An 11,277-nucleotide genomic window follows, 5' to 3' on the forward strand; every position below is an offset into this window, starting at 1 on the left:
ATCTATCAATATTTACATATTAATTCATTTAGAAACAACCAACATATAACATGTTAACATATGTAACATTTTTATGAAAAATAATTATACTTTGCTAAAATAAAATAATATTTAATAAAACAGTTACTATTTTACATTTTTGCAAAACTAATATGTGGCTTCAGGGAAGACAGGTGGAATCTATATCTGCTTCTATATTTAATCTGCTACAACATCACATATCATGTAGTATCTGGGAAACAGTACTATAGACTTTTGAAAGAATGGAGGTGCAAAAGGCAGATAAAGTCTTAATACAATCATGAGAACAATTTAACCTGAAAGACCCCAGGAAGGGTAGTGACCCTGAAGAGTCCTTGGACCACACTCTGAGAAATGCTGTCACATTATATATATAGCAGCCTCTGGTATAAAGAAGTATTCACCAATCTATAAACAATCTAAGGACAGAAGTCATGTTTTTCATAAGTTTGGTTTTTTTTTCCTCCAACATATAAACTGGTTCTCAGCCTAGAGTAAAACTTAGCAATTAATTGCTTAGCTGACCAATTTTTGATCACCAAATTTAAGTACTTCATAAACTTCAGTTAAGCTTTTCCATACTTCTTTTTTAAGACTTATTTATTTGAGAGAGGGAGAGAGCACGAGTTAGAAGGGGTTGAGGGAAAGGGAGAATCTCAAGCTGATTCCACGCTGAGCACAGAGCCCCACATGGGGCTGGATCTTAGGACCCCGAGATTACAACCTGAGCTGAAACTAAGAGTTAGATGCTCAACTGACTATACCACCCAGGCACCCCAAGCTTTTCTGTATTCTTCATACAACTTCATTAACAAGCTATTTTGAAACAGAAATGTTTTAAATAGCACTGTGCATTCCAAAACATTTATATTATGTAAGTGCAACAGAAAAAAAATGAAATTAGTGACTTAATTTTTAAAATGGAAAATTAAAAGAATAAAAGCTAATATGCCTGAAATAAGATGTTTATAATTTTAATTGTCAAAATATGTCAGGTAATTGTGTTTTCTGAACAGCTGGAAACAAGATTCCTCTAACTTACCAAGAAGTAGTAAAATTTAATTCTGATTTTTAATCATCAACAGTAATGGCTTATTCTCTCATTATTACTCCAATAAAACATTAAGAGGATCAAGGTATGATATTTAGAAATACAGATTTATTTTATCATTAAATTTACTGTACACTCATAAATTGGTCCTAAAAATTGTCTTATTATTAAGATAATCTCTGAGACAATTTACTCACCTTGGTGCAAATTCATCAATTGTCAGACCAGCTTGGAGTCCAGTTCTACAATATTCCAACCCATCAGCTATAGTATAGGCCAGTTCCAGAATGGCATCAGCCCCTGCCTCCTGCATATGGTATCCACTAATTGAAATTGAATTAAATTTTGGCATGTGCTACATAAAATATTAAAAAAAAAAAAACAGTGAATAAAAATTTTAAAAAGTTCTATTAAACCCATTTTCTAAAAGACCGTTATTTTAAAATGATGTTTAACTTAGATATACAAAGTAGTCTTTAATGTTAACTGAAAATATTTAATGCTTACTTTGTTACATTTAATTCACTCCTCAATTTAAGTAGTGATTCAATGAACCATCATAAAAATTGCACCTGTTTTAAAAGCGAAAATGAACTTTTGGGACTTCATCAAGATCAAAAGCTTCTGCACAGCAAAGAAATATTAACAAAACAAAGAGGCAACCCACGGAATGGGAGAAGATATTTGCCAATGACAGTACAGACAAAACATTGATATCCAGGATCCATAAAGAACTTCTCAAATTCAAAACACACAAAACAGACAATCATATCAAAAAATGGGCAGAAGATATGAACAGACACTTCTCCAATGAAGACATACAAATGGCTATCAGATACATGAAAAAATGTTCATCATCACTAGCCAGCAGGGAGATTCAAATTAAAACCACATTGAGATACCACTTTACACCAGTTAGAATGGCCAAAATTAGCAAGACAGGAAACAACATGTGTTGGAGAGGATGTGGAGAAAGGGGAACCCTCTTACACTGTTGGTGAGAATACAAGTTGGTGCAGCCTCTTTGGAGAACAGTGTGGAGATTCCTCAAGAAATTAAAAATAGAGCTTCCCTATGACTCTGCAACTGCACTACTGGGTATTTACCCCAAAAATACAGATGTAGTGAAAAGAAGGGCCATCTGTACCCCAATGCTTATAGCAGCAATGGCCACGGTTACCAAACTGTGGAAAGAACCAAGATGCCCTTCAACGGATGAATGGATAAGGAAGATATGGTCCATATACACTATGGAGTATTATGCCTCCATCAGAAAGGATGAATACCCAACTTTTGTAGCAACATGGACAGGACTGGAAGAGATTATGCTGAGCGAAATAAGTCAAGCAGAGAGAGTCAAGTATCATATGGTTTTACTTATTTGTGGAGCATAACAAATAACATGGAGGACATAGGGAGATGGATAGGAGAAGGGAGTTGAGGGAAATTGGAAGGGGAGGTGAACCATGAGAGACTATGGACTCTGAAAAACAATCTGAGGGTTTTGAAGCCAGGGGGTGGGAGGTTGGGGAAGCCAGGTGGAGGGTATTAAGGAGGGCACGTATCGCATGGAGCACTGGGTGTGGTACAAAAACAATAAATACTGTTATGCTGAAAAGAAATAAAAACAACAACAACAACAAAAACGTAAAATGTCACAGACTTCATAAAAATTTTGTATTTTCTAATAAACATAAATATCTGAACGCCAAAAAAAAAAAAAAAAAAAAAAAACACTTCACCTGTTTTATTTTTCTAGTGAAAAAGAATCTGCACTAACCATTCCTTAGAGTCAAAGTTTAAATTCTGAAATTAGTTAGCTGAGGTTAGGAATGCAACCTTTAGTCTGAGAACTGAGTAAAACATCTTTAATTCTAAACCAATGACTCCTCACAAGGTCCTAAGATCTCCTAACTTTGGGCTAATCTGATGAAGATATATAAATTTAAGTTTTATTTCCTTACTTGAATGAAGTCACTGAAGATGAATAAGTACATGGTGGGGGTGGTTGGGAAAAAGAAAATGATTCAATCCTTAGTACTATAGTTCTAAGGATTAGTACTAAGTACTATATATTGAAACAAAGCAGGATAAAATACATGGCTTAACAATTTGATTTACTGTGACATTTAAAAAAATTTATTTAAATTCAATTAACATATAATGTATTTGTTTCAGAGGTAGAGGTCAGTGATTCATCGGTCTTACATAATACCCAGTGCTCATTACATCACCGGCCTTCCTTAATGTCCATCCCCCAGTCACACCAGCCTCCTAACCCTCTCCTCTCCAGCAACCCTCAGTTTGTTTCCTATGCTTAAGAGTCTCTCACGGTTTGCCTCCCTCTCTGATTTCGTCATTTTATGTTTTCCTCTCTTCTCCTATGATCCTCTGCTTTGTTTCTTAAATTCTACATACCAGTAAGATCATATAACTGTCTTGCTCTGACTGACTTATTTTGCTTAAAATAAAAAATAAATTTATGACTTTTAATGCTAAGCCTATCCTGGACAGTTTTTTTCTACCAAAATCACTAAGCGAATGGTATTTCAGGGGGCACCTGGCTGGCTCAGTAGATGGCACATAAGACTCTTGATCTTGGGGTTGTGAGTTTGAGCCCCACATTGGGTACAGGATTACTTAGAAAAACAAAATAAAAGATTGAAAAAAAGAAGATGGTATTTTCACCATTCTCCTAAAACTTTTTATTAGGTAGGGTACATATCACATATATTATTATTTTTTTTATTTTTATAAATTATTAGCCTTCCCAAGAGCTGGCCAAACATCAAATAATAAAAACTAGTTCACCGAAATCAATATGGTATAAAAAACTTGGGCTCTAGAGTCAGAATGATCAAAGTCTAGCTGTGTCACTTAGCTAACCACATTTAGGCAAGTTTCTCACCCTTGTTATTTCTTGGTTTCCTAAAGTATAAAATAGAAGTAATAATTATGCCTTCCTCATGGAGTTTTGTAGGATTTAATGAAACGATTCACCTAAACCACTTAGCATTATGCCAGCATGTAATAAGTGTTACTTGTTGCTAATATATGTTATAGATCTATAATTTATATTTTGAATATTTTATTTATAATTAACCAAAAGCACCTAAAAAATGTTCCACAGCAAAAGCAATAAGGGGATTGAATTCCATGGAATTGAGAGACTACTTGAGTAGATGCAATTTATAAATAAGAAGCAATAAAACAAACAGGTGCTTCTCTATAGAGAAGAGTCCAGCAAAATGTCTTTAAAAATAATAGAAATACTGGAATATTGGAATATTATTCAGCCTTAAAAAGGAGGTTAATTCTGACACATACAATAACATGGATAAACCCTGAGGACACTATGCTAAATGAAATAAGCCAGTCACAAAAATACAAATATTGTATGATTCCACTTAATATTAGAGAGCTAGAGTAGTCAAATTCACAGAGCTAGGAAGTGGAAAAGATAGTTTCTAGGAGCTGAAGGGAGAGGAGGTGGGGGAGTTATTATTTAACAGGTACAGAGTTTCAGTTCTGCAAGATGCAAAGAATTCTGGAGATGGATGGTGGTGATGGCTGCACAACAGTATGACTGTATTTAATGCCACTGACCTGTACACTTCAAAACAGTGAAGATAGTAGATTTTATGTTATGTGTATTTTGATACAATTAAATTTAAAAAAATATATAAAGGTTGACAGTTCACAAAGCACAGTATAACATTATTAGATCAGTATATGAAACCAGCACTTTTATCACTTATGTGAAGGATTATATAAGGCAATTTTGAGCTTAAAGATGACATTAGGAGCTTTCAAAAGGTGAAATGCCAAAGTACGTAACAGCACAAACTGTATAAATTGCTACTAGTTACTCAATTCTCCACTCTTCTCCCGTAACATCTGAACCATAAATGCAGAGTGCCACTGTACAAGGACTGTGCTTACAATCTTCTCTCACTACTATGGGTGTCCACTGAAATACAACTGGGATTAGGGTTTCTTCCTTCTGGAAATTTACCTTAAATCAGAGGAGCTGGGTCCTTCTGCCACCCCAAACAAACACATCTAGCCCACCCACTTCCTCAACCCTAAGCTGGCATACTAACAACAAGGAGAGCTTGAGCCTTTGCCGTGAAATAATATAGTCTAACGTCAAGGTAAGTTAAGAAAAGGAGAGCATTGCCAGCAAGAAGCAAAATGTAAGTGATGGGGGAAAATACATAGTAATTACTCAGAGGGATTTCCCCATGGAGGGATTGCTATTAACATAGGAACACTTTAAGATCCTTCTTTTCCCACCTAATTCAGGGGTGAAATACCAGGGACCTCACTATAGATGGCAGATACAAGTGATATCTTACTAAGCTGATATTTTGATCCCCTACTGTCTGGCACCAATGCATACTTCATAACTGAGTATGAATTCTGGAAAGAAATAAAAAAGTGTAAATTATGAGTCCTCTTTCATTCTAACAATTATCAGAAGATAAAAATTTTAATAAAGAAAATACAGTAAATGTCTAATACCCAGATTCCTATAGATAACAACAAGAGTATAAAATGAGTACATTAAAAGGAAAAAAATACAAACTGACAACACACATACATATAAAACCTTCATACTAAAGTTTATACTAAAACTATGATTCAGACTCACTTATCAAATTCAAATTAGGTTATGATATTTTATAAAAAATTCCTACATCGAAAGAAGTAAAGCAAAACCCATAAGAAGCAGAAAATACCTGTGCTGTATATTGGAAGATGTCAGCAATAATTCTCATGGATGGTTCTGGAGGAAAAATGTAAGTATTTCTCACCATAAACTCCTTCAGTATATCATTCTGAATGGTACCAGTAAGTTTCTCTTTAGGTACACCTTGTTCTTCTCCAGTTACTATAAAAGTTGCAAGAACTGGAATAACTGCTCCATTCATGGTCATGGAAACTGACATTTTTTCTAAAGGAATTCCATCAAAAAGAACTTTGGTATCTTCCACGGTGTCAATAGCAACTCCAGCCATTCCAACATCACCACGAACTCGAGGGTTGTCTGAATCATATCCACGATGTGTTGCCAGATCAAAGGCAACTGATAACCCCTGCTGACCAGCTAAATACATAAAGAAAAACAATTAGGATTAAGGAGTGTGACATCAAAGCAAACTGATTTACATTAACACTACTAAAGTGTTGATTCATCTCATCATTGTATACTTTTTAAGAGACATTTTTATAGTCATACACATCAAAACAAATTAATGAAAGGTACTTCATTTCCTAAGCTATTTCCCATGTGGTAAAATGCACAAATTTAGTTGCAGAACAGAAAATATAAACCATCTCACTTTTCTCAGGTCTGAGGACTTTTTTAACTTAGCATTTTTTTTGAATAACTGAAAGTTTGTACCTCTTAATTACCTTCACCTACTTTGCCCTTATCTTAACAAATTCAGTTAGAAATATTTTTTAAGATTCTTGAAAAGATTTGACTGTTTACAAATACTTAACATAATTTGGTATGCTTATTTATTTTCATTTTTGTATTTAATATGGTAATAACAAGATGTCTTGGCTCTTCAAATATTTTGGGAAACAGAATTAGGAACACCATGCCAAAAACTAAAATAGTCTAGACTAAATATAAGATCAATACTCCATGTGCAATATAAATTTGTAAATCCTCAAATTTAGCATTCAAACAACATGATTTTAATACAGACCAGATAGAAGAAATAGTAGTTAAATATAATTTTCTGAGACAAGTATGCCAGACTGCACTAAATATATTTGTACATTATCATTTATTACTTTATTTGGGCATCTTTTAAGCCATTTCCCCCTTCAATTCCTATATTAACAATGTTAATTAAAAGCTTCTCAAAGAAAAAACCAAGGTCTGTTTTTATCATACAATTTCACCTAATTCCTTTTACATAATATACATTTTTAAAAGATCTATTTATTATTTATTTATTTAGTTGAGTAGGGGAGATGCTGCTAGTTTATACACTGATCTGACATTAGAGGTATATATTCCTGATACCCAGCACAGTGTTACACTAAGTGAGGCGGAGTCTTTTTTAAGTAGACTCCGTACTGAGTGCAAAATCCACCTGACACAGGGTTTGCTCTCAAGACCCTGAGATCATGAACTGAGACAAAACCAAGACTCGGATGCTCAACTGACTGTGCCACCCAGATGTCCCCATAACCTGCATGTTAATTGTTGGCATTTAAGAATTTAACAACTTAATCTGGCTCACCCATCCTTTTGACCACAGAAGTTGAAAAAGATTCATCTTTTTCCAAAGTACAGTCTTGACTACAAAATTAATGAAGTGACTATCTTTAAACAGATTAAACAGTCTCCCTTAAAAAGAAGCCAAGAACAGGAAATGATTATAAAATACTATGTGTTGCATTAAAATCTCACCCTTAATATTGTCTTTATAGAACTTATTGCTTTCTTCCACAGTACTAAAACCAGCATACTGGCGGATGGTCCAGGGCCTAAAGGTGTACATGGTGGGATATGGTCCACGTGTGAATGGCTTCACGCCTGGAAGTTCTTCAGGAAAGTCTTTGGTATCCCTGCTAGAATATAAAGGCTTTATGGAGATCCCTTCTGGAGTGTGCCATGTTAAGTCTTCTGGGTTTTTGCCTTTCAACTGCTGTTTAGCCAGGGCAGCCCATTCTGGATGAAGGGGTTGTCGCTGATGCAGAAGTCGCCACCACATAACCCTGGATCCTGGTGACTCTTTGAGCTGCTTCAGGTGATGTGGTGAAAGTAAAAGAAGCCGAGTCTTAGCCCTCAACATGATGGAGCATGAAAAACACTCAAAAGGAACAAGAACTGGCCTAGAAAAAGAAGCAGAGTATACATATATTTACGAAAGGCAAAATGGAACTACTGCTGAGAAGGGAAGAAAGGCGGTATTTTAGTATTATTTCATCCCTTCTCCTTTTCTGGTTTCTATACCTGATGTTTTAGAACTTTGGCCCCTCTTCCCCACAACCATTATCATTGTTCTAGTCTTCTTCCTCAATACTTTCTTGGCTGGTTTTACTGGATAGTCTTAGGCCCTCTAATCCATTCCACACACTGACACCAATGCAAATATGACCATGCCACACTTCACACTTCACATTTTAAAGGTTCTGCAGTATGTACAGGATAAAATACAGCCTCCTAATTTTTTCATTGAAAATATTTGTACACCTGTTTTATGACAGGCATTGTGTTTGGTGCTGGAGAAAAAAGTGATGAACAAGACAAACAGGCATTCAAGGCCTCTATGACCTGATCTCTGTGTACCTTTCAGACTCATAACTGCTTTTGTCCTCTATACATTTTGTTCTAGAAATACTGTATAACCTACAGCTCCCTGCATATATCAAAGTTCTGTGACTTGCTCTTTCATCTACCTAGAATGTTTTTCTTTGGCTAATGTGGCTAAGGCATCATCTCCAATACACAGGGTTGTCCATGTGCCCGGCACTGCTGTATGAACTGTACACAGAATAGCAATTTTAATCCTCACACCACTACCAAGACCAGTACTAATATTATCCCATTTTACAGATGAGGAAACTAAGACGCAGAAGAGTCAGCATTCAAGAGTCCTTGAATTTAAATAATATACTCACAGCTTCTCCCTGAATTCACAAAGAGGGCTAAATGGGTTCTTCAGTAATCTATACCCCAGCACTGTTTCTCTGTTTACACATCTGTCATCTCCCACACTACAATACATTAGAACATTGTTCTTTTATGTTTATATGAAATATATTTAAGATGCATTTCATATTTATACAAATATATGTATAAAATTTTATATAAATATGTATTTTTTTCTGCTAGTTTATACACTGATCTGACATTAGAAGTGTATATTCCTGATCACTAGCACAGCGTTACACTAAGTGACTAGGTCTGATTTCATAATTTTACAGATATAGAAATTAAGATCCAGAGAAATAAAGGAATAAAGAAACTTAAACAAAATTCCATTCTTCATCTGAATTACTAAATACATGTCAGAGTCATACAGCCTCAACATATAGAGTCTAGGATTTTAAAAGATTTTGAGATGCAAATTCTATCAATATATTCATCATGCCATATAATATATAAAGTTATAAGTAAAGTGAGCTTAAAATTGTATCTTCTTTACCATATCCTACCTATCAATTTAATGAAACTTAAAGAAACTTAAGAATACCCAACATTTGTTAGGGGATTATGAAACAAAAGACATAAACCATTGATGGGAATATTAACTGCCATTACTACTTTGGAAAGCAAATTGGTAGTATGTACAAAAAGTGTCAGAATGGATTATGCCCTTCCACTGAGGAACAACACTCCTGAGAAAGTTACTGTGTAAAAATAAATGTTTCCTATAGTTTTACTTGTAATAAAGAAAATTTAGAAACATCTTCAATGTCTAACAATGTAGGAGTAAGTGAATAGTCTATACAAGTGATAGAATTTTCATGTAGCTATTAAAATATATTTAGGAAATAGACAAAACTAATCTTTAATGGAAGAAGTCAGAAGAGTGGTTACTTATGGTGGCTAGTACAGAAAGGGAGTGAGAGGTGCTTTGGGGTGATAGTCTTCATCCAAATGGTAATTATAAAGATGTACTAAGTTTGTGGAAATTCATCAAAATGTACAATTGTGATATGTACACTTCTCTATAAATATATTATACCTAAGTCAAATTTAAAATATGTTCTGCATAGTTTAAAAAGGAGATAGGCTCAAAAAAGTATTCAGTAAAAGAATCAGGATAAAATACTGTAAATGCAGTATGTTCAACTGGGTAAAAAGTACACAGAACAAACTCTAAACAGAAATACAAGACAATTGCCATTACTCTTTTAAAGCTACTGTGATTTTTATTCTATCATAACCATGGGGTCCTTGTCATCCATCTTCTTGCAAGCATAAACTACATGTACTAGCTTAAAAAGTAGGTGAAAAAAATAATACATGATTGAACCATTACAGTGGTTTTGTTAGATTCGTAGACAGGACATACTACACTCATCTCCACAAAATACTGGTTCCCCAAATCTGGACAAATGATAGGAAAGCACCCTCTATTAGGTGACTTCCGGAAAATCACATGGCAAATTGGTAAAGGCCGAAAATAGCATTTTAGGTAAGAACACAACTACTGTTGGTAGCAACAGGACTTCTGAATTTTCTCGGAAGACCCATGAAAATGCTTCAACTATCCAAAGAAGCAAAATGTAAAAAAATACAGTTACCGACATTTAGAATGTGTTAAAGAATAATGATGAAGCTCACGCCCACAGTCCCCCCAAATATGGGTAAAATATCTACAGTTCTGAATCAAATAACCTTCCAAGTAATGTGGTTTCACATTAATACTGCAGGGAAGGTTAGCCACCTCCAATGTTCAGGCAGTGTGGGTTGGAGATGACATCATCTTGAGCTCTTTCAAGATCAAACAGAACAAGTTAGTAATTTAGTTTTATGTCAGTTTAGACCTGTCTTTCCTATTTTCACCTCTCACTCTTCACCTCTACCTGTATACTGAAAGTCACCTTCAGTCCTGCCACCTCTTACCAAAAAAACCCTCACAGTAACAAAAGCCGCAGCCTACAGCGGAGGCGGCTGCGGAGCCAGAGCACCCCTGTGTAATCTTGCAAGCCAGCCCACTCTGCCTAGCGGAACCTCGGGGTGTTGGGGTGACCAGGGAGGATGGCGACATGGCCTTTAGGCGAATCTTCTTTCCAGCAGTACTTCCCAATTCCCATACACCTCGCTAAAAGTGAGGGGTCCGTGGAGAATCTAAACCCAAGGAGAAGGCAGAGGAGGGGTGGGTGCCGTCACGGTGGGAAGCTAAATAAGGAAGTTGGGAAGAGAAAAAGGACAGGCTCAGAGGACAGGGTAAGTGGGGAGAGAGGAGCCAGAAGAATGGAGCGAACTGAAGGACTGACGTATACCGAGGTGCACAGTCTTACTCACTGGCCGACCTGTCTTGGCCGTCAGCTGTGGGAGAAAGCGGCTGGACTTCGAAGACCCTAACACTGCGAGGCAGAGGTCCACACAGCCCAGCTCCCCACTGAGCTTGCGCAGAAGCCAGCGCAGGAGTCAAGGGGCGTAGGCCGACACCGCCCTCCCCGCAGCCAATCTCATCGCGCTCCCATGGGCGCGCTTCTGATGACGT

General features: G+C 36.0%; 1 protein-coding gene across 2 annotated transcripts in view; it reads right to left on the reverse strand.

The window, feature by feature from the left end:
* The window catches only part of MMUT (methylmalonyl-CoA mutase), a 31,929-nt gene extending 20,701 nt beyond the window's left edge, over positions 1-11,228 (reverse strand). The window contains exons 1-4 of one of the 2 annotated variants that reach the window (XM_059178204.1): positions 11,076-11,228; positions 7,506-7,930; positions 5,815-6,182; positions 1,270-1,427 (exon numbers count right to left, since the gene is read on the reverse strand). In XM_059178204.1, coding sequence (XP_059034187.1) covers positions 1,270-1,427; positions 5,815-6,182; positions 7,506-7,890 — 911 coding nt within the window. In that variant the 5' untranslated portion in view covers positions 7,891-7,930; positions 11,076-11,228. The remainder of the gene's footprint in view (positions 1-1,269; positions 1,428-5,814; positions 6,183-7,505; positions 7,931-11,075) is intronic. The other variant, XM_059178205.1, reaches the window with a different exon arrangement.
* Between the last annotated feature and the right edge of the window lie 49 nt (positions 11,229-11,277).

The sequence above is a fragment of the Mustela lutreola genome, chromosome 6, assembly GCF_030435805.1.
Source record: "Mustela lutreola isolate mMusLut2 chromosome 6, mMusLut2.pri, whole genome shotgun sequence".
NCBI classification, from domain to species: domain Eukaryota; kingdom Metazoa; phylum Chordata; class Mammalia; order Carnivora; family Mustelidae; genus Mustela; species Mustela lutreola.